A 24,209-nucleotide genomic window follows, 5' to 3' on the forward strand; every position below is an offset into this window, starting at 1 on the left:
ATCAGTATCGACCCACCACCTTCACAGACTACAGACCATAGACAACAGATCATCAGATCCAGACAAATCCAATGTTCATGGGGCCTGGCAGGTGTCAGACAGACCCGGTCACAAAGATGGCATTCTGCTGCTGTTTAATGTACTTTTGGTACAATATTTTGCAGGATGTCTACCAACCGAGGAGCCTGGAGCTTCTAACCTGGGGTCATGACCATGAGTGGTGCAGTGACAGAGCAGTCCACATGTACACAAGAACGGAGCGCCATGGTCCTCGCTAATAGAAGCCGTATCGCCTTCTCGCACGCTCCAATTCATCTACTGTCTGCTAAATTCTGCCTTTTTGCAATATTCATACAATGCACCGTCCCCAAAGTAACTCTGCCCCCAACTCATTGTTTTTGGAAAACACCATCTGCCACAATGATATTTTCCTTAGCAATCTGAATAAAAAAATAAATAAAAAAAGACTAAAAAAATTCAGACACAACATCTGTTAGTACCAGGTTGGTCACACGTGGGACTGATCAAACAATGGGTGTTTGTCTCGGAGAGCGCCCTGACTTAATGAAAGCAAACACTGCATTGTGTGGAACACTCCTCAGCACTACATGCAGTATACAGCAACCGCTGCTGACAACATATGGTGCAGTACTTCATGTGGATCTGGCTGCATAGTGGGGGGGTAGGTTAAGAGCAAAAATTCATACGGTAAAATCAGCGGCAGAAAAATCTGTAGCACATTAGGAGCAGATTAGTAGCAGAAAACAGGCCGGTTTTTTTGGGCCTCTTTCACATCTGCATTTGCCTTTTCCGGTATTGAGATCCGGAAGATGATCTCAATACCGGAGAAAAATGCTTCAGTTTTGTCTCCATTTATTGTCAATGGGAACAAAACTGAACGGAACGCACCAGAAGGCAAGCAGCGTTTTTTTTTGTTTTTTTTTGTCCGCATGGGACAATAGAAAACGTCATTGCTATTTTAAAGATAATATAACCAAATCCGTTCATACTGGATGCAGCCGGCTGTATTATCAAAAACGGAAGAGTGAAAGTAGCCTAAAAGAGCATTAGCAGAGTATTTGGTTGAGGTTTCTCTGATTCCCCATTGAGATCTATAAAATCCACAATCAAATCTGCTTCCAAGAAGTGACGTCACTTCTCACGCATTCTTCAGCTACTGAATAAACCTCTACCATTTTACAGTTTGTGCACAAGACGGAGTTTTTAACATTAAAGTCAATGGGGGAGCTGTTGGTGAGTTTTGGTTGTGGATTTAGCAGCTGAAAACACCCATTTTCCACCTGCTGAATAAGTGGCAGATTATAGACAGGAGGAAGTGTAATACCCAGGACAAGTAGCATACATGGAGTGACTTCAGAAATTATATCCAGAAAACCATCCACTTTTTTAAATTCTAGAATATAGAATAATTATAGAATATTCACATACATGCTGCACTTTTTTGCCCCCAAAGTGGTGACTACTATTGAGCGCTTCCATTATAGACGCGCTTATTAGTACAGGAGAAGCGGGGAGCGGTGAATGCAGTTCTCCCTGTGCGGCTCTGTACTCACCGCTTCCTGGTCTTCTCCTGCAGGGCTCCGCACGCTGTGCTGTGATCTGTGTACAGCATGAGGACGTCAGCGCGCTCTGTGATCTCACGTTGTGTGACGTCAAGTCTCAGCGCGGCGCGACAGGAAGCTGGATCTCAGGAGCGGCCAAGTCCGGAGCAGGAGAGGTAAGTTGATATTATTTTATTTTTTTCTCTGATCTGAGGTCTGATTAACATGCGGGTCTTATTAACATGGGGTCTGATCTAGGGTCTGATTGGGGGTTTCATAAACATTAGGGGTCTGAACTGAGGTCTGATTAGGGGTCTTATAAAAATTGGGGATCTGATCTGAGGTCTGAAATGTGGTCTGATCTGAGGTTTGAATAGGGGTCTTATTAACATTGGGGGACTAATCTAAGGTCTGATTGGGGGGTCTTATAAACATACACTGCGTGCAGAATTATTAGGCAAATGAGTATTTTGACCACATCATCCTCTTTATGCATGTTGTCTTACTCCAAGCTGTATAGGCTCGAAAGCCTACTACCAATTAAGCATATTAGGTGATGTGCATCTCTGTAATGAGAAGGGGTGTGGTCTAATGACATCAACACCCTATATTAGGTGTGCATAATTATTAGGCAACTTCCTTTCCTTTGGCAAAATGGGTCAAAAGAAGGACTTGACAGGCTCAGAAAAGTCAAAAATAGTGAGATATCTTGCAGAGGGATGCAGCACTCTTAAAATTGCAAAGCTTCTGAAGCGTGATCATCGAACAATCAAGCGTTTCATTCAAAATAGTCAACAGGGTCGCAAGAAGCGTGTGGAAAAACCAAGGCGCAAAATAACTGCCCATGAACTGAGAAAAGTCAAGCGTGCAGCTGCCAAGATGCCACTTGCCACCAGTTTGGCCATATTTCAGAGCTGCAACATCACTGGAGTGCCCAAAAGCACAAGGTGTGCAATACTCAGAGACATGGCCAAGGTAAGAAAGGCTGAAAGACGACCACCACTGAACAAGACACACAAGCTGAAACGTCAAGACTGGGCCAAGAAATATCTCAAGACTGATTTTTCTAAGGTTTTATGGACTGATGAAATGAGAGTGAGTCTTGATGGGCCAGATGGATGGGCCCGTGGCTGGATTGGTAAAGGGCAGAGAGCTCCAGTCCGACTCAGACACCAGCAAGGTGGAGGTGGAGTACTGGTTTGGGCTGGTATCATCAAAGATGAGCTTGTGGGGCCTTTTCGGGTTGAGGATGGAGTCAAGCTCAACTCCCAGTCCTACTGCCAGTTTCTGGAAGACACCTTCTTCAAGCAGTGGTACAGGAAAAAGTCTGCATCCTTCAAGAAAAACATGATTTTCATGCAGGACAATGCTCCATCACACGCGTCCAAGTACTCCACAGCGTGGCTGGCAAGAAAGGGTATAAAAGAAGAAAATCTAATGACATGGCCTCCTTGTTCACCTGATCTGAACCCCATTGAGAACCTGTGGTCCATCATCAAATGTGAGATTTACAAGGAGGGAAAACAGTACACCTCTCTGAACAGTGTCTGGGAGGCTGTGGTTGCTGCTGCACGCAATGTTGATGGTGAACAGATCAAAACACTGACAGAATCCATGGATGGCAGGCTTTTGAGTGTCCTTGCAAAGAAAGGTGGCTATATTGGTCACTGATTTGTTTTTGTTTTGTTTTTGAATGTCAGAAATGTATATTTGTGAATGTTGAGATGTTATATTGGTTTCACTGGTAAAAATAAATAATTGAAATGGGTATATATTTGTTTTTTGTTAAGTTGCCTAATAATTATGCACAGTAATAGTCACCTGCACACACAGATATCCCCCTAAAATAGCTAAAACTAAAAACAAACTAAAAACTACTTCCAAAAATATTCAGCTTTGATATTAATGAGTTTTTTGGGTTCATTGAGAACATGGTTGTTGTTCAATAATAAAATAAATCCTCAAAAATACAACTTGCCTAATAATTCTGCACTCCCTGTAGGGGGTCTGATCTTGGGTTGTATTAACATTGGCGGTCTGTTCTGAGGTCTGATTAACATTGGGGGTCTGATTGCAGCTCTATGCTGAGTAACGATTAACACTGGGTCTCTGATTAAAATTCGGGGTCTGATTGGCGGTCTGAGCTGAGGTCTGATTAACATTGAAGGCCTGTTTGGGGGCGCGAGCTGAGATTCCTTCTCTCTTTCCTCTATCTTATAGTGCAAAAAATACGGTAAGTGGCTGCCTTAGGTGGCCAAGCTTATGGAAGCCGAGTAGCTTGCTGTGCTATGATATTTGCATAGCTCCCTTTCACTGCACTGTGCGTTTAGTTCTATCCCACCATGGAAACGATAATATCAGACAAGCCCTTTAAGCTCATTTTACAAGGACATGCAAGGGCTGGACATAAGTATTTATATGCCATACAGTGGTCTACATCTGCTATGTACAAAGAAAAATAATAATATATTGTGTTTTTTTGCATTATGTCCTTGTAATGAAACAGGTGACATATACCAGCCAGCCATATGTCAAAAGGACAATCTTATGGCATACACTGGGTCCGAAGAAGCCAATGGATATATATGAGGGACATGTACGCTTAGCAAGTGCTGCAAACTCAGTGTGAACAGAACCTTACCCTTGGACCAGTTGCTTTCTCATGTCTGTAGAGCATGGTTGACCTTCAGAAGTTCTCGGTACACACAGTAAAGAGGAATGGGTCTTCCACCTCAATAGGGTACCATAGTAGCTGTCTCCAAATTAGGTGGTGTGTACAATTCACAGAAAAGAAATGATACTCAACAACGTGGATAAAGCATATATCAAAAGTACTTGAGAGAGTGTATGGTCTATTGCACACGACCGTAGGTGTCCCGTGCTGCAGACCACATATGCGGATCCGCAATACACGGGCGCCATTCCATTCATTTCAATGGGTCCGCAAATCCGGAGATGCGGAATGGTGCGGAACGGAACCCTACTGAAGCACTACAGAGTGCTTCCGTGGGATTTCGTCCAGCACTTCCTTTCCGCAAAAAGATAGAACATATCCTATCTTTTTGCGGAACGGACGGATCGCAGACCCATTAAAGTGAATGGGTCCGCGATCCGCTGCCCCACGGTCGGTGTTCGTGCATTGCGGCTCGCAGCACGGCCACAGGGCGCACATGTTCATGTGCAATAGGCCTATGTGTGAGGCTGTCCGCCAGAGATAGAGAGAGTGCTCCAGTAAAACAGTGCTCCGATGTTGGACATGCTCCCACAAGATCAGAAGATTAACCTCCTGTTGCTGGATCAATTACAAGATCTAATTGAGGCCTCCTGCACACGAACGTATGCGTTCCTTGGCCGTGCTGCGGCCCGCAAATTGCGGGCAGCAATGCACGAACACAGACCGCGGGGCTGCCGCAGCGGATGACGGACCCATTCACTTTAAAGCCTCCATGACCGTGCTGTGGGACGCAAATTTCGGGCCGCAATGCACGAACACCAACTGCGGGGAAGCCGGAGCAGATCGGGGACCCATTCACTTTAATGGGTCCGCGATCTGTCCATTCGGCAAAAAGATAGGACATAATCTATCTTTTTGTGGAACGGAAGTACGAGACGAAACCCCACGGAAGCACGCTGTTGTCAAGTCAATGGGTCCGCATCCGTGATGCGGAATGCACACGGAACGGTGCCCGTGTATTGCGGATCTGCATATGCGGTCCACAATACGGCAAAGGGACACCTATGGTTGTGTGCAATAGGCCTAAAGGGTCCACAATTCCCCCGTTCTGCAAAAAGATAGGACATGTTCTATCTTTTTGCGGAACGGAAGTACAGGCCGAAACCCCATGAAAGCACTCTGTAGTGCTTCCGTAGGGTTCCGTTCTGTGCTTCCGTTCCGCATCTCCGGATTTGCGGACCTATTGAAGTGAATGGATCCGCATCCGTGATGCGGGCTGCCCAAGGAACGGCGCCCGTGTATTGCGGATCCGCATATGCAGTCCGCAGAACGGGCACGGGACACCTACGGTCGTGTGCAATAGGCCTAAACCTGCTTCCCTTGATTCCTATCAACTGAGTGGCTACAGGGTGTACTACCCAAACCCAATTTAAAATCTCTCTTGTGCCTCTGTTACCATTCTCATCACTGTCCTCAAACACATGGCATGGAGATCCTGGGGCACACGTACTACAAGTTGAGAATGTAAGGTCTATCCAACATGAAAGAAGGATTCACATTGCTAAACAAAACTGGAAAAATCTCCTTAATAAAGAATATCTAGATTCTGGAGCTGCATACCTCTTTATACAAGGAGTAGAGGAACACAATAGTTTGGACAGTCTTCCCAAGACCCATCTCGTCTGCAAGGATGGTGTCTGTGCCCTGTGCCCATGAGAACCTAAGCCAGTTCAATCCCTCCAGTTGATATGGGTGTAACGTACCACCGGTGGCATTGATGTACCATGGCTGCTTATCGAATTTAACTGTAGGCTGCAAGAAAGAAACACAAGATTTCAGAGGCGGAAAATGAACAGAAACTGTGCTTAAAGGATTGTCTTTCACTTACATCAACTATCGGTGTTAAAGGAGGTTTCTGTGAAAGGTCTTCCTTTAATTTCCTGTTTTTCTTAAATTGGCTAGGAGTTCTGGAGTCGTCTCCCAACATCAACTCTCTGTAATGGATCATACAGCATGAAACGATAGTATGGACTGGATATGTGGAGATCTTGACACACTCTAAAAGTGTTACTCTATTTGTACTGAGTTTACAAATTAAAGGGGGTTTATTAAAGGATGGCCTATCCTTAGGGTAGTCCATCACTAGCTAATTAGTGGGGGTCTGACAACCAGCCCATCAGCTGTTCTGTATAGCTCCATTGCCAGAAGTTGACTCCAGCACAGTGTTGTGTAGTTCTGGCAAACATTTCTGGCAATAGAGCTACAGGGGTACGGGCTGATGGACCTCCATCAATCAGCTAGTGATGGTCTATCCTTTTATCACTTAATAAAATCTGGACAACCCCTTTAAATAATATATATATATATATATATATATATAAAGACCACGCTTGAAAATAACACCTGTAGTGTTGAGCGAACTTGTGTTTTCAAGTTTGGCATACAAGGTTCGGGTAATCTAAGAATTCTGTCATGGATTCCGCTACCACGGACCATAAGTTATGGTCCATGGTAGCGGAATCCATAATGGAATTCTTAGATAACCCGAACCTGAACCTTGCACAGTGAAATTTAAAACACAAGTTTGCTCATCGCTAAGCACATGCCACAGACATCAATGAGATTTCCGTAAAGGGGTTGTCCAGTCTGCTGTACCTGGTCCCCGTCTTGTAAACTTCTGGATAGATTGGGTCATGTGCTGCAGCCAATAACTGGGATCAGTGGTGCCATCTCCATAAGTGGCACATCACTGCTGGGTCACGTGTCGCTTGGGACATGTCACCATTGAGGCCAGTGGTTTCAGGGCTCTGGGACAGCCATTGTAATATTGTAACCTGAGACCATAACTAGTAACTGGTTCAGAAACCCCAAAATATCAACCAGAAATTAGAAAACAGGAAGATGAAAAAAAGTATGAGCAGATAACATACAGATAAAGCCAGACCTTACATATAAAGTGAGAAGGAGCTGCTGGATGCTGTAAACCACTTTGTATGGTGAGAACATACAATGGAGCCCCCTGCACCTGGTGGCACAGGTAGCGAACATGGAGTACCGCACTGTACTGTAGAGAGGCGCTCTACAGCGTAAACATGACAAGTGGATAGCTTAGTCAGGGGCGCTAAAAAGACCCATTTAGATACAGTGCTAATGAATGATGATCTTTGCCCCAAAGAAGGAAAGCCTAGCTACAAATCTTGAGTAAGGGTACGGCCACACGGTCAGGTTTTCTGATGCCGTTTTGGAAGCCAAAACTGAGAGTGAATTCACAAAAGAGAAGAAGTTGCATCAGTCCTTTATACTTTATCTCCTTTTATGATCCACTCCTGGTTTAGGTTTCCAAAACGGCATCAGAAAACCTGGCTGAACCCTAAGCAGTCAGTGTCTGCTGAGATCTTCACGGTGCCTTCACACACGGCAGATTTTGTAGAAATACCTGTGACTGAAAATCAGTTCCATTCATGTGAATTAGGTTTGCAGAAACCCATGTGCTTCCCACCAACCTCATTCAGATGAAAGGAGCTAGTTGAAGAAATGTCTGCAGCAAAATCTGCCGCGTGTGAAGGCAGCCTTAGGATTTCTTACATTAGATTGATACCTGTGATCCCAATAGGCTTGTTTTAGAGCTTCATAATCTGGAATGTCAATGTCGTCAATTTCCCAAGTGCACTGGTCATAGGGCAGGTCCTTCCACTTAATCAGATAATGGACATCTCCCTTCTTATCAAAGCTGCAAGAAAACATAGAAAGCGTTCACAATAACTTATTATATAGGCCACCAGTATAAACCAGAATATAGCTGAATGCAGTCTACAGAACATGTATGGCTGCTACATACATACACCAGGCTAACGTAGGCCAAGGACACTCCATTAGCATACAGTAGCTTTAGTTAATGATATAATCTATGGTTATGTATGAGGCACATGCGTCGGGGGAATTCTGTGGTGTGAACCTGGCCTATGCAGACTGAAAGGACCATAAAACTCCATGGAGAGCAAAAATTCCTGGATCATTCTCGTATCACTGCACAAACCCCATACTTATCTTTAAAGGGATTGTTCAGTCCTAAAATATGCTAACAGAACTTGAAATGTTGAATATACAGTCAGGTCTATAAATATTGGGACATCGACACAATTCTAACATTTTTGGCTCTATACACCACCACAATGGATTTTAAATTAAACGAACAAGATGTGCTTTAACTGCAGACTGTCAGCTTTAATTTGAGGGTATTTACATCCAAATCAGGTGAACGGTTGCATATGTGCTTCCCACTTGTTAAGGGACCAAAAGTAATGGGACAATTGGCTTCTCAGCTGTTCCATGGCCAGGTGTGTGTTATTCCCTCATTATCCCAATTACAACGAGCAGATAAAAGGTCCAGAGTTAATTTCAAGTGTGCTATTTGCATTTGGAATCCGTTGCTGTCAACTCTGAAGATGAGATCCAAAGAGCTGTCACTATCAGTGAAGCAAGCCATCATTAGGCTGAAAAAACAAAACAAACCCATCAGAGAGATAGCAAAAACATTAGGCGTGGCCAAAACAACTGTTTGGAACATTCTTAAAAAGAAGGAACGCACCGGTGAGCTCAGCAACACCAAAAGACCCGGAAGACCACGGAAAACAACTGTGGTGGATGACTGAAGAATTCTTTCCCTGGTGAAGAAAACACCCTTCACAACAGTTGGCCAGATCAAGAACACTCTCCAGGAGGTAGGTGTATGTGTGTCAAAGTCAACAATCAAGAGAAGACTTCACCAGTGAATACAGAGGGTTTCCCACAGGATGTAAACCATTGGTGAGCCTCAAAAACAGGAAGGCCAGATTACAGTTTGCCAAACGACATCTAAAAAAGCCTTCACAGTTCTGGAACAACATCCTATGGACAGATGAGACCAAGATCAACTTGTACTAGAGTGATGGGAAGAGAAGAGTATGGAGAAGGAAAGGAACTGCTCATGATCCTAAGCATACAACCTCATCACTGAAGCATGGTGGTGGTAGTGTCATGGCGTGGGCATGTATGGCTGTCAATGGAACTGGTTCTCTTGTATTTATTGATGACAAAAGTAGCAGGATAAATTCTGAAGTGTTTCGGGCAATATTATCTGCTCATATTCAGCCAAAAGCTTCAGAACTCATTGGACGGCGCTTTACAGTGCAGATGGACAATGACCCAAAGCATACTGCAAAAGCAACCAAAGAGTTTTTTTAAGGGAAAGAAGTGGATTGTTATGCATTGGCCAAGTCAATCACCTGACCTGAATCCGATTAAGCATGCATTTCACTTGCTGAAGACAAAACTGAAGGGAAAATGCCCCAAGAACAAGCAGAAACTGAAGACAGTTGCAGTAGAGGCCTGGCAGAGCATCACCATGGATGAAACCCAGCATCTGGTGATGTCTATGCGTTCCAGACTTCAGGCTGTAATTGACTGCAAAGGATTTGCAACCAAGTATTAAAAAGTGAAAGTTTGATTTATGATTATTATTCTGTCCCATTACTTTTGGTCCCTTAACAAGTGGGAGGCACATATGCAAACTGTTGTAATTCCTACACCATTCACCTGATTTGGATGTAAATGCCCTCAAATTAAAGCAGACAGTCTGCAGTTAAAGCACATCTTGTTTGTTTCATTTCAAATCCAAAACAAAAATTTTAGAATTGTGTCGATGTCCCAATATTTATGGACCTGGCTGTATGCATCCTTGTAATAAAGATTATGTTTCAATTCTGTACAATTTTCAGTGATAGTGGTCTTCATATAGACCTTGCATAATACTGATATGTCATAGTAAGCTGTCACCAGATGTTCATGTGATGTAAACGTGTCCAACTGATATATAAAATAATATATGATACTATGATGTCATAGAGACTAGCCCCAGCCCCAAACATGATCAGCTGGTCACTATAAGAGCTCATTGTGACACCATAAGATTACACAAGGAATATATACCGAGAAAAAGCTGCTGCTTCTGGTCCATACCGCATCACGTACCACCCTATGACATCGCATATTAGATAAGGCATTAAACAAGCTCAATATACTGCAGCGAGTCACTGTAATATTACATGACATCCTGTGATACCTCATGCTATATTATATGTATATTATGCAGAGAATGTGCTGCGGCTGGTCACTATGATATACCGTAATATATAGATTCCATGACATCACAGCATTATTATGTAAGGTATGCAACAAAAACAGAGTTTCCAGCAGTTGGACTCCTTGACATCATAAGGCACAATTATGACGTCACAGTATCATGCATGGTTTAGAATCTGCTGTAGCTGGTTACCATGACATCACATAAATATGTCAAGAAACCCATGACATCATATTATACAATATATACAAATAAAACAACGTACTACAGCTGCTCACTGTGACATCATATAAAATCCTTGTGACGCCAGGTGACATCACAATACTACAAAAGGCATGTAGAGAGAAGGCTAGCCTAAGGGCCAATTCACATGACCTTATATTTCTTTCCACATCCGTCCTGCAATTTTCCAGATGGGAGGCGAACCCATTCATTTTAATGGGGCCGCAGAAGATGCGGACAGCAAACCGTATGCTGTCAACATCCGCACGTCTGTTCCATGGCCACACAAAAAATGGAACATGTCCTATTGTTGTCTGTTTTGCGGACAAGAATAGGCATTTCTATCATAGGGCAGGACTTACCCATCTGCAAAATGCGGAATGCACAATGCCGGTATCCATGTTTTGCGGATCTGCAATTTGCGGTCTGCAAAAAAACGGATACCGTCGTGTGAATGGACCCTAACTCTGGTACCTATCACATTGCATCTAATATCATGACATCACAACTTTATACAAGGTATTTAAAGAGCATGGTCTGCTGCAGCCGTCACTAGGCAGAAAGCGCTTGAGCAAAGACAATAAAGATCCTCGACATAATACATAGAAAATATACATTTTTATGAAGATCTTCAAGGAACCGCAGGAAAGCTAGGTGACAAACTCTTTGGGGACTCTAACAATGTGTCACTCATCTCTATCACATACAGATATATAAGGACACCTCCAGGGCTGTCGATTTTTTATTTAAAGCGGTTGTCCTGGTTTAGAAAAACATGGTTGCTTTCTTCTAAACACAATACATATTCATGGGTTGCGTGAGGTATTGCAGCTCGGCCCCAGTGAATAAGGCTAAACTGCAATACCAAAGGCAACCTGTAGAGAGGCGTGGCACTGTTTGTAGCAAACTCTAACGCTCTGAAATACATTAAAGTGGATTGGCTCAGTCATTACAACTATTATGACAGTATTCATTCCTTGTATCATCCCAAAGCTGACAGGGATCTATTACTCACTCTAACCCGCTTTTTCCTGGCAGTACAGAGGGCTAGTAGCTACATAAACTGATTACTGCTGTCATAAGCTCCACATTTATTATTACATTAATGGCTGCTGTGATTCCACATTGGAGCAGAACGCGCTTTATGAAAAGGGAAGACAACGCAAGAGAAAAATGCTTAAAATGCAAACCAAAATCTACGGAAATGAGTGAAGGACCCCAGAGGGCTCATAGCAATGTCTCTGTATATAAATCCAGGCATAAAACACTTATCGCGTAACGCTTACCTTGTGCACTTTAAGCAACCCTGCGTTATCCTGTCATTTCCATTATAAATTTTCACAGTTATAGGTCTGTATGTTTTTATATATTAAAAGAGCGGCCAAAAGGGAGAAAAAAAGGAGATGCAAATACTATTCATTCTTTGTTTCATTAAAGGCACAAGCCCTTTTTGAAAATGGGGGGGGGGGGGGGGGGGGGGGCTATGTAGATCACTTGCAGTGCCGAAGCTTTTGAATGGGGCCTCCCTCCCCCAGTAATTTTTTTGTAACCCCTTCCTTTCATGCCGCCCCTATTCTAGTGGCTAGTAAAGATTGCTCTCTCAGACCAGGCCCGGCAGCTGTTCCATCAGTTTTATACGCTGTCTATACTGCCACTGTATAGAATTTCATTGTGTAATACTGTTGAGGGGGCCCTGACAAACTCTTTTAGTCCTCCTCCTCCTGGATGGGCCCCTTCGGGGTCAGGGCCCCAAAGCAGCCGCTTCCCCTGCTTCCCCTATAATTACGCCCCTGATAACTTGATCATCATGAATCAGCGGATTTTCTTGCCTGGCCAGGCATTTCACCTGCAGTGGCCACTACAGGTGAAATGTAGTACTACATGGCGGGCAGTAAGATGAATGGCCACCTATGAAATACATAGTTGGAGTCTCTTAGAATGACTCCTAGAGGGAGGTCCTTCGTATGGAATTCCCCATATGATGCCTCCGAGAGATAACCCCTTTAAAAAAGACTGAGGGGTTGTCACAGTACCACTCCCTATTACTCCCCCACTAAATAGTTAAAGGGTATTCTCATCTCAGACATTTGTGGCATCTCCAGAACAGAGGTTCCTTGACACCGTCATGCTTCACCCTATTCTAATGGCTGCTGCATCCAGGCCGCAAGTCCTATTAGGGTTATATGAACAGCTGAGTTCAATGTGCTGCACTGGCAGAGCAAGCCTGGCTGTTTCCGTAAAGCTGACCACCTCTTGCAGCCTAGATGCAGCAGCCAGCAGGACAGGGTAAGGCAGAAAGGAGTCAGTAGGCCCGCATTCTGGAAGTAGGTGTGGGTCACAGAAGTGGTGCTACCATATATCAGAAATTTATGGAAAAACGTGTGGATATGCCATGAATGTCTAAGATGAATTTGTCCACCTTGCAACGGTCATCCAATGAAAAGGTGATCATAGGGTGTCCCGCTGCAGGGTCCCTAAGGATTTAGCTGTAATCTGTAGGACCAGCAAGTGTTCAATTTCTAAACAGTGTCATCACAGGAGGAATAAAGTACAGTGATGCCTCAAGTTACAATATTACCACTGTATGTTGAAACCCTTGTAACTGGAGTCCATAACTCTATGTAAAACTGATAATTGGTTCCAAAGACCCAAATGTCATCCCAAAAAGAACATTTAAGAAAAATGAGCAGATAACTAAGACAGACAATGCAAGTCCTTAAATGTGACAGTCAGGAATAGATGCTGGAAGTTGTAAATCACTTTATATGATGAGGACAGGAGCTTCTTCAGGGTCCTATATAGTACACAGAGCATCAGAAAAAAATATGGAGCCGCCCTCCACTGAGATCCAAAGGAGAAGTTCATCCTGGCATACAGAGGGCAGTACAGAACATGTAGTACCGCACTGTACTGTAAAGACAACATTTAGACAACGAATGCAGATGTATTACCAGAGAAGTGGTTGTGTTAATTGGTTAGACCTGAGTCTGAGGCTTGTATGTTGAGTCTAGTTTAAACTGACGATGGCCCAGGAAAGACCATTGTATGTTGAAAATATTGTATTGTGGTAATGTGTGCAGTATAGTGCTGGAGGGCGTGTATATCCCACCCAGATACCTCAGCTGGATAAGATAACTGAAATCCAGAAAGCTGCAGTGGTTTCAGTAAAGTGTAGTTTGCTGAGACAGGTTTGTCTAGATTCTGTTCTGGGCTGGATTTTATTTGGACTGGTGGGTAGGTTTGGTAGTGGGACCTACCAGTTCACACCTTTCCAGTACAAGTATTTTCTTTAGCTGAGGAGATCACAGGTGAGGCCTGCGAAGATAATCACGGAGTGATAAAACAACCCTCTGTGTATGACTATGAGAGAGGAATTGGAAAAGGAAGCCTGCAGAGGCTCTGTGTGGTCCCAGCCAGGAGGGATGGGGGACACAAGGCTGTGTGAAAGCCTGAGTTTTGGGGGGCCAAGCGACGCCTTAGAAAAGAGGTGTTGCACAGTCAGAGTGGGGTGGACTCTTGGACCATATCCCCCCAAGGTACTGGTGTGGTCAGAGTCAGGAGGCTACTGGACCATATGGCTGAGAAAAGCCGGATCTCACCTCTTGTGTAAACGGCGCTTTAGAGGTGAGTTAGGGAGAAGACCTATTTATTAGGTAGAGCCTAGACGGGCAGGTGTTTATTTGCTATGTTTATGTTTGTATTGATGCTGAAGTGCCAAAATAAAGCACCATTTGGACTTTAACTCCGTTGTCTCAGGAGGAATCTGTCATTGTCGACCCCCTGTGAGAGAGCGATACCTTACAGTATCTTGAGGTCATTGCATCTTGAGGGATCGCTGTATTACAAAGTTCCCACTTTAATTAATGAACTGTCCATGTAATGTATGGAGAAGCCGGGTCCTCCAGAGAGGGAAACTCTAACTCTTTGGGAGTTGCTCTCTGCTCTGGCTTACAGGTGAAAGCCTCTTATTCTGTAGCCGATATATAATCTCGCAAATTAGCGAAACCTCTAATTCTTATAAATAGCATTACCATCCATAACAACAATCGGAACAGCCTGACAATACACATTGAGTCATTTCTCCAAAATCTTAAATGTATGGCCAGACGCAGCTAGCAGGATGCTACCTGGCAGCTGGTAGCACAGTACCACTATATCTCTGGGATGCGGCTATACATATTCTATAGGTGCACATATTGTTTGAGATGTATGTGCAGTGACGCCTTCACTCCATGTTTAACAGAAGAAGTCTGAAGAGCTTCCCATAACAGTAAGATCTTATGTGGGCCCGGGAAGAAAATCTAAGTTCTATTTTATGGTATGAGCAAATCTGAGGTCATATGGCGTTCAGGTCAATATATATGTCTAATGTAAAGAATATTATGTGTCTTTTGACAATAACTGCTAGGAACAGGCTCCAGAATTTACTACTTATTACCTTTAGTGAGACTGCACATCAGGGAATGTGTCCTGGGTTACAGTATGCTCCACTCTACGTACCTGCATTGTCAGATTTTTATAGGACTATGCACTGCAGAGCAAAAGGCCTATGTGGAAGCAAGGTGACCAGCATATGACCAGTGTAATATGGCAGCCATCAGCAGTACATCATTCTGCTTTCAATGTAGACACAGACATTACTGTCTCAATGTTTTATCTCTAAAAGATGTAGGCACAGATACTGTTGCATAACTCCCAACCGTCCTGGATCCGGCGGGACAGTCTCAGATTTCAGTGGCTGTCCCGCAGTCCCGGTACGGGGGAGGTATGTCCCAATTTCTGGCAGCTGTCCCTGCTTCCATAGGAACCAGAAACAGCCGCCCGTAATGATGAAGCAGAGAACCGTCCGTCCACTCTCTGCTCCATCATTACTCTGGGCAGGGGGCAGGGCAGAGGCGGGCCAGCCGGAAGCTCTGTGTGTCCTGCTGCTGCTGGGGAACGAGGTGAGTATCTGGAGTTTATTTATTTATTATTTTACTGCCCGTGAAGGGGGCACAGCTGGGCATATTACTGTGAGGGGGCACAGCTGGGAATATTACTGTGAGGGGGCACAGCTGGGAATATTACTGTGAAGGGGCACAGCTGGGCATATTTCTGTGAGGGGGCACAGTCCTGGGCATATTACTGTGAGGGGGCACAGCTGAGCATATTACTGTGAGGGGGCACAGTCCTGGGCATATTACTTTACTGTGAGGGGGCACAGCCAGACAGATTACTTTACTGTGAGGGTGCACAGCCGGGCATTCTACTATGAGAGGGTACATAACTGGGCATATTACTGTGAGGGGGCACATAACTGGGCATATTACTGTGAGGGGGCACTGCTGGGCATATTACTGTGAGGGGGCACAGCCGGGCATATTACTGTGAGGGGGCACAGCTGGGCATATTACTGTGAGGGGGCACAGCTGGGAATATTACTTTGAGGGGGCACAGCTGGGTATACTACTGTGAGGGGGCACATATCTGGGCATACTACTGTGAGGGGGCACATATCTGGGCATCGCTACTGTAAGGGGGCACATATCTGGGCATCGCTAATGTGAGGGGGCACATATCAGGGCATCGTTACTGTGAGGGGCACATATCTGGGCATTGCTACTGTGAGGGGCACATATCTGAGCATTGCTACTGTGAGGGGCACATATCTGGGCATAACTACTGTGAAGGAGGCATAATGCTGGCATAACTACTGTGTGGTGGCATAAAGGGTGAATAATTACTATGTGGGGGGCACTGGGGGCATTTAGGGGACTGGATGGGATTAGGTGTTTACTCATATTTTGGGCGGTGTTAGAGGCGTGGCCTAGAGCAGAAAAAAAATATGCACCCCACATACTGTCCTTCTTCCTTTTTTTCAAAAGTTGGGAGGTATGCTGTTGACTGCTAGTCTCTCTTTGACAATGATGTTGACCCAGACAGTAAGCACTACCTCCCTTGCCTCTCACTATAAATGATGTAGGGTCATATAGTGCTGCTTTCTTGTCTTTCTCTGTAAAGGATGTAGACACAGATAGTACTGCCTCCCCATGTTCCACGAAGATTCATGCAGGCACAGATAATTCTGCCTCACCACCTTTCTGTGTAAATTATGTAGGTACAGGTAATACAGTCTCTCTGTACTGCAGTATAAGTGATATCGGATTAGATAGCACTGTCTCCATGTCTTTCTCTCTACATGATGTAGATACAAATATTACAGTATGCCCATCTCTCCCTGAAAATGATATACAGAGACAGAACCGCCTCCCTGTCTCTACCTGTAAATGATGTGGGTACAGATAGTACTGCCTCCCTGTCTCTACCTGTAAATGATGTAGGTACAGATAGTACTGCCTCCCTGTCTCTACCTGTAAATGATGTATGTACAGATATTACGGTCTCCCTGTCTCTACCTGTAAATTATGTAGGTACAGATAGTACTGCCTCCCTGTCTCTACCGGTAAATGATGTAGGTACAGATGGTACTGCCTCCCTGTCTCTATCTGTAAATGATGTAGGCACAGATAGTGCTACCTCCCTGCCTCTCCCTGTTAGGCTCAGATAGTACTGCCTGCCTGTCTCTACCTGTAAATAATGTAGACACAAATAGTACTGCCTCCCTTTAAATAACATAGGTACAATCTTTATAAATGATGTAGACTCTGATAGTACTACCTCCTCTCCCTATAAATACTGTCTTCTTGTATCACCTTCATTCTATCTTTCCCTGTAAATAATGTAGGTTCAGGCAGTACTGCCTCCCTGTAAATTATCTAAGCACAGCTAGCACTCTATCCCTGTAGATAATGTAGGTTCAGAAAGTCTGACCCTTTTTGGGAATCATGGTCATTCAGACAGCACTAATTAATAAAACAGCTTCCTGATAGGTAAACCAGTGAGAATAAAACATGGCTGCTCAGAACTGAAAAGTCAGTCTAGTTCTATGATAAAAAAAAGAACCCTTCTTATATACAGTACAACATGTAACTGAATTGGCAGCATTACAGGTGGAGTTTTCCTTTAAGAAGCCCAGGTTCAGGTCTGGCACCTATGTTTCGAGTAATACTAATAATAACATTAGGTGTTAAGTCGACAGTGAAACTATTTTTAATAATCAGATGCCAGCATAGCTCACGCAGACTGAATTGATGTATCATGCATTCTTAATTGCAGTCTCACTTTTCAGATCTTAATCATATGTTTAATGTCATTACAATTACAGGGTTTGAAAGAAAAAAAAAATATATTCTTCTGTCACTCCAGCTGTAGGTAGTCACAACATCAATTTGCTTGAAATGTGTGTTGCCATGACGATGATCTCAGATTTAAAGTCCCGAGTACTTCACCATATACACAATTAAAATAATTGAACACAGGGATTTTTAATATCTTACTTTACTATTCCATCCTTAAAGGGAGTTTGTCAGTACTGCTGACGATGCTAAACCACCGACAGTACTAGGCAAGGACTGGGGAGAGCAGTACAATCATATTTTTGTGTAGTTTTCCTCATCAGGAGTAGCGTGAATATGAAGTTTTATTCCATCAAATACTTCTCTCTCAAATGCCCAGGGAGGTGATTTACTGTGAAGTGCTCTCAGCATTGAGCTGCTTCACAGCCCCTCCTCTTTCCTTTGAGTGGTGGCAGATGCTACCTGGTTGGATGCTACAACTGTCACTCAGAGCCGAGGGGAGTGACTGTAAAGAAGCTTAATGTAGAGAGCACTTCACAGTAAAGCACCTCTCTGGGCATTTGAGAGAGAAGTATTTGATAGAATAAAACTTCATATTAACACTACTCCTGATGAGGAAAGCACCACAAAAATATGAGTGCTCTACATTGGGCACTTGAAAGAGCAGAATTTTGTAGAATAAAACGTCATATTCTTACTACCTCTGATGAGAAAAACTCTGCAAAAGGTATCTTTGTACTGCTCTCTCCAGCAACTAAATAGTGTTGTCAACATGGTCAAAACTGCTGACAGACTACCTTTAAATGTTCTCAGTCGTAAATTATACAATTACTTGGCTCTACATTGGGCACTTGAAAGAGCAGAATTTTGTAGAATAAAACGTCATATTCTTACTACTCCTGATGAGAAAAACTCTGCAAAAGGTATCTTTGTACTGCTCTCTCCAGCTCTTAACTAATGTTTTCAACATGGTCAAAACTGCTGACAGACTACCTTTAAATGTTCTCAGTAGTAAATTATACAATTACCTGGCCTGTATTCAGTGGGTGAGATAATGGCTCAACAGGCAGAAAGGCTAATAGGATATACAGTATTTCATGGAAGACATAAATATGCAACGTAAACTCAGATATAATGTAATGAGAATATGCCATGGAAATAAGAAAGCAAATCACAGTAATGATACTGAGGTCATCCTTGGGAACATTAATAAAGTAATTTTCACTACAGAGCTGTGCTTTCCAACCTGTAGCTTTCTGGCTGTTTGGGAAAACTACAACTCTCAACAGAGCCAATGGGCCACCAGTTGGAATCTGTTAAAGGAAATGCGTCACCAATTTTTTTTTCTGCCAGTTAAAACCAAATAGCAATAAATATCCTTTTTTAAAATCTGATTTTATTCTCTGATTGCAGATTTCTTTATTCTACTTCCTGAACATGATTATGAGGGCGGCCATCTTGCCTGAGCTGTTCTTAACTGCATTTAGAAAGCATTAAGAAAATTGCTTTACGACAGCCATGTGGTCCATAGACACAATGGTCAGGAGGGGACCTCATTGACTCCTATGGGAGAGTTTTCTAGACATGCTCTGTGACCTGTGCAGAGGTCATTGTACAAGGAAAGAATAGATACGATGTGACAATCACCTATTGTGAATGGTGGATCCTCCTATCTGTCATTCCAATCCTGCCTGTAATGATATCACATGATATCACCTCTGTGTATAGATAAGCAGGTAACTGCAATAAAGTGATCTGTACAGACCAAGAAGTGGCACCTACTATTAGATTTAGTGGCCAGTACAAAAACTGCAGGATTTTATGGGTTTTGTTTAAATTTTGTGACATGGTATATTAAAAATAACACCACCAGAAATTGTTAAAAAATAATGTTAAATATAAAAACATGATTTAAACAATAGGTCATTTTCTGATGACACATTTACTTTAACCCGTAGGATAACAGCACCGTACATGTACGGATTTTCAGGAAGCGACTTAAGTCCCAGCAGGAGCTGTGCCCGCTCATTTAGCAGCAGGGGCCCCACTGTGAAGACACCAATGATGACGTATTAAGACCTTGTATGCCACGGTCAAAGCTGACCATGGCATGCACAGAGTTTGTGAAGGATATGGGTACCCTACCCCACTCCGTCGGCTACCCGCTCTGCAGTGACAGGAACGCGATGGCTGTAACAGCAGCCCCATGCCTTACACAGGAACTAGGGCTTGCTTCCTACGGGAGCTTATGAGATCCATCCCCCAGGCTCGGTCTCAGAGGCAGGCTATCAGTGTAATACACAATGTATTGTAATGCATTGTAGAGGGGATCAGACCCCCAAAAGTTTAAGTCCTAAAGTGGGACAAAAATAAAAAAAAAGTGAAAAATTAAATTAAAAAAGCGTTTTTCATAATAAAAAAAGTTAAGTAAAAAAAAAAATGCCCCTTTCTCATAACAGACATATAACATTTTAAAAAATAGAAAAAAATTAAAAAAAAAGAAGAAAAACAAACATATTGGGTATTGCTGCATCCGTAACGACTGGCTCTGTTAAAAATATCACATAATCAACCCTGTCAAGTGAACGCCGTAAAAAAATAAATAAAAACTGTGGCAAAACATTTTTTGGTCACCCTGCCTCACAAAAAGTGTAGTACCAAGAGATCAAAAAGTCATCAAAAAGAGCCCTTACATAAGACAATTGCCCGAAAAAAAATAAAAAATGGCTTTTAGAAAACAAGATTTTTTAATTTTCAAAAATGCTTTTACTGTGTAAAAAATTAAAAAGTGATATTTGGTATGGTCACATCTGTAATGAATTGCTCTATAAAAACAACAATAACACATGATCTATCCCGAAAAAAAAAAAAAACTGCCAGAACACCTTGCCTCACAAAAAGCGTAATAATATTGAGTTTTGTTTGGCTGTTAAGCATTGCTGTGTTAGAGGAAAAATTGATTAAAATGCAAAATCTTAAGAAAAAAAAAGTGAAATTTAGAAATTTCACCTTCATTATCCTTTAATTCTCGTGGAACACCTAAAGGGTTAACAATGTTTGTAAAATCAGTTTTGAATAACTGTACTTTCTAAAATGGGGTCATTTATGGGTGGTTTCTACTATATATGCCCCACAAAGTGACTTCATAACTGAACGGATACTTAAAAAAGTGGGTTCTAAAAATTTTCTTAAAAATTTTAAGATTTGCTTCTAAAATTCTAAGCCTTCTAACATCCAAAAAAAATTAAATGTCATTTACAAAATGATTCCAACATAAAGTAGATATATGGGAAATGTAAAGTAATACCTATTTTATGAGGTATTACTATCTGCCTTAAAGGGACACTGACAGGCCTTCTGAGCATAATTAGCTCTTTATATGCCCCCCTAGGTCTCATAATAAGTTCCCAATGCATATAAGTATTATCCCTGTGCGCATTATAAAACGTTAAAAATAATCTTTATAAGCACCTCTCCTTTCTGCCCAAGGGGCGTTCTTTGTGGCGCATTTGTGCCCAGCCGCGTCCCAACTGCCGGATCCTTAGACACGCCCATCTCATTAGTATTCACTTGGCGCAATGTGATCCCGGCGAGCGAGGATGCCGGGCGCATGCGCATGATCTCCGAATGTCGGGGACTGGAAAATACCGCCCAGCGAAGTGAATACTAATGAGATGGGCGTGTCTAAGGATCCGGCAGTTGGGACGCGGCTGGGCACAAATGCGCCACAAAGAACGCCCCTTGGGCAGAAAGGAGAGGTGATTATAAAGATTATTTTTAATGTTTTATAATGCGCACAGGGATAATACTTATATGCATTGGGAACTTATTATGAGACCTAGGGGGGCATATAAAGAGCTAATTATGCTCAGAAGGCCTGTCAGTGTCCCTTTAAAAGCAGAGAAATTCAGATTTCAAAACTGCAAACTTTTCAAAATTTTCTGTAAATTTGGGATTTTTTTTAATAAATAAAGGTACAACATATTGACTCAAAATTTTTACTAACAGGAAGTAAAATGTGTCACGAGAAAACCATCTCAGAATGACTTGGATAAGTAAAAGCATTCCACATAAAATGACAAGTCAGATTTGCATAAAAACAAGTAACAGGGCAAGAAACTGTGGAGGCTGGGTGTGTCCTCATGGGTGGTCCTTAGGCTCCTCCTCTCTACAGGCACAGCAATGAAAGGGAAAATATGCGCACCTGGTGGTGCACAAGAGCCAGATTCTCCTGTCTTGGGATGAGATGATGGTTGATGTAGGGGAGAGAACTAGAACCACAGAAACAATCATAATGTGACCAACACTTGTCCATGAATGAAAGTCCCAGAAATACGGACTGGGATGTTGGATTAGGGTTAGAACTAGCCTTCTTCTGACTAAATGTAGACATATGCTTTAGAGGGAAGCCTGGTGTTGTTAAGAAGAGTGATAAAAAATAAAGAATGATGATGGTAGCAATGCTCGATCCTTATCCAGAAATGAAGCTTTATTCCGATTATCAGGCCCAGATACTGCAAGGTTTTAGCTCTTCTAATGAATGAACCTGCTTATACGCAGAATGATGTCACCTCAGTTCATTCATCTCAGTTCATTCTCCTCAGTTCATTTCCCTCAGTCCATTCACCCCTAACCTTACTTCAGTCTTCCTTCCTATACAATTTTACCCATTGACTTGTTGAGAACATCTAATTGGCTAGTACAAAATTTCAACCTGATCATAAGTCTACTGGCCGTTTTAAACTAAACTGATATTTTGATGGGTTGATTGTCTAATCCTGTTTTAGTGGTGGCAGTTGTATAACTTAAAATGCGCAGGAAAAATTCTTGTCCGGGCACTTCTGTGCAGACCCTGGATGACAGACAATAGTCAACTTTACTGTAAAAAAGAAAACTTTATCCATTGTTCTAACAGTCAGGGAGTCTGCGCTGGTCTAGAAAAGAAAACTTTATCCATTGTTCTAACAGTCAGGGAGTCTGCGCTGGTCTAGAAAACCCTGAGGTCTTTATCTTTCCAATCTCACCTCTAGGAGTTGTAAATAGCCTCTGACTGTAACTATGATTATCGTCTGATTCAATGTCCTCTAATGTTAGATCCATGTAATGGCCATGTGTGAATATCGTATATAATACATACAGTATGTCAAAATATATAATATACTTGGTACTACCCGGACGACTACAATTACTTTATTGGGGAGATATATAAATGTCACTGCGCCTTTTAAGTGTCTTGATTTGCACCAGAGTTCGTGGTGCACGCTTCCTGTGCCAAATATATGAAGTGTATGCGCCACAATTTTGATTTATTTACAACATGCTAGAAACAACGTTTTTTTTGGACAACTTTTGCACCATCATTTTGCCTAGTCCTATTTTGTGCCTTGATTTGTTGCAGTTTTTGGTGCATCTTTTGGACAAAAACTATACCAGCTCCAAGGTGGTGTAAAAAGTGGTATAACGATAGTATAAAACACTATTGTGTCGCATCTTCCCTTCACTATTTTCTAAAACAACATCACAGATTTGGACACAGTTAGCAATCCTAATCGTAAGTTTGGTACAAACTGAAAATAGTGCAGGCACAATATTTTGGTGCAAAATAGACCTATCTTAACCACTTCCCGACCACCGATATATATGTACAGCATTAGGCAGGTTTTAAAGATGCCGCCCACTTATGAGTGCCTGCTGTTTTAAACAGAAGACATCTGGGGCTAATGTCTATGATCGACAATAATGTTGATTGCACACATTTAACATTTCAGATGGCATGGTCAAATCGTGCGAGCTCCTGGGTGTGCAATGGCTCCCCCTAGTGGGGATCAGGGTTGCTGGATAGTGCGTACGGCAGCCTCGGTCCTCCTGAATGATCTGAGGCTGCCACAGATAGGTTCCTATGGAGACCCTGCCTATGTGTCAGCATATCCATAATACAGAAAGCACTACTGACCCAAAGTAAAACCGTCATATCTGTAACAAGAAATTCACAATCTATGGTCTTTATAGCAGCCAAGTAAAAAGCTCTGTGTCCATATATAGAATGAAGCAGCTCTTTCACCCTATCTCAGCTGGAAGTCCCAGCATGATCACAAAACACATTTGCAGGTAAACCAGCTGAATTTATCAAATCTCTGATCTTCTGATGAGTGCATGGCTTTGAAAGTTTTTTGGCCTGAATATTTGTAAAAATTGTACCTTACAGCTAATCATAAATGGGCATCTCATCTGCAGTCCATGTACAGTAAATAACACATGTAGAGGCAGGCTATCTTACAAGTATACACACAATCACCATTCTACCTGCACCTTCAGGATTACTAAGGACAAGTGGCACTTACTGTGCTCATGAAGCAATGAGAGCAAGGAAATTAATTTGACGATACACATACTGCTTGAAGATTCAGACTGCATCGCTCCTCATAGAACACCAAGTCATTTTTGGTGTTTTCTGC

At 42.6% G+C, this 24,209-nt stretch overlaps 1 protein-coding gene across 8 annotated transcripts in view; it reads right to left on the minus strand.

The window, feature by feature from the left end:
• Positions 1–24,209, minus strand: part of CHD5 (chromodomain helicase DNA binding protein 5) — a 235,063-nt gene that overhangs the window by 97,891 nt on the left and 112,963 nt on the right. For all 8 annotated transcript variants that reach the window (XM_040429570.1, XM_040429528.1, XM_040429519.1 and 5 more), the window contains exons 12-14: positions 7,835–7,966; positions 6,125–6,230; positions 5,857–6,048 (exon numbers count right to left, since the gene is read on the minus strand). In XM_040429570.1, the coding sequence (XP_040285504.1) occupies positions 5,857–6,048; positions 6,125–6,230; positions 7,835–7,966 (430 nt within the window). The remainder of the gene's footprint in view (positions 1–5,856; positions 6,049–6,124; positions 6,231–7,834; positions 7,967–24,209) is intronic.

This window comes from Bufo bufo, chromosome 1 (genome assembly GCF_905171765.1).
Source record: "Bufo bufo chromosome 1, aBufBuf1.1, whole genome shotgun sequence".
NCBI classification, from domain to species: domain Eukaryota; kingdom Metazoa; phylum Chordata; class Amphibia; order Anura; family Bufonidae; genus Bufo; species Bufo bufo.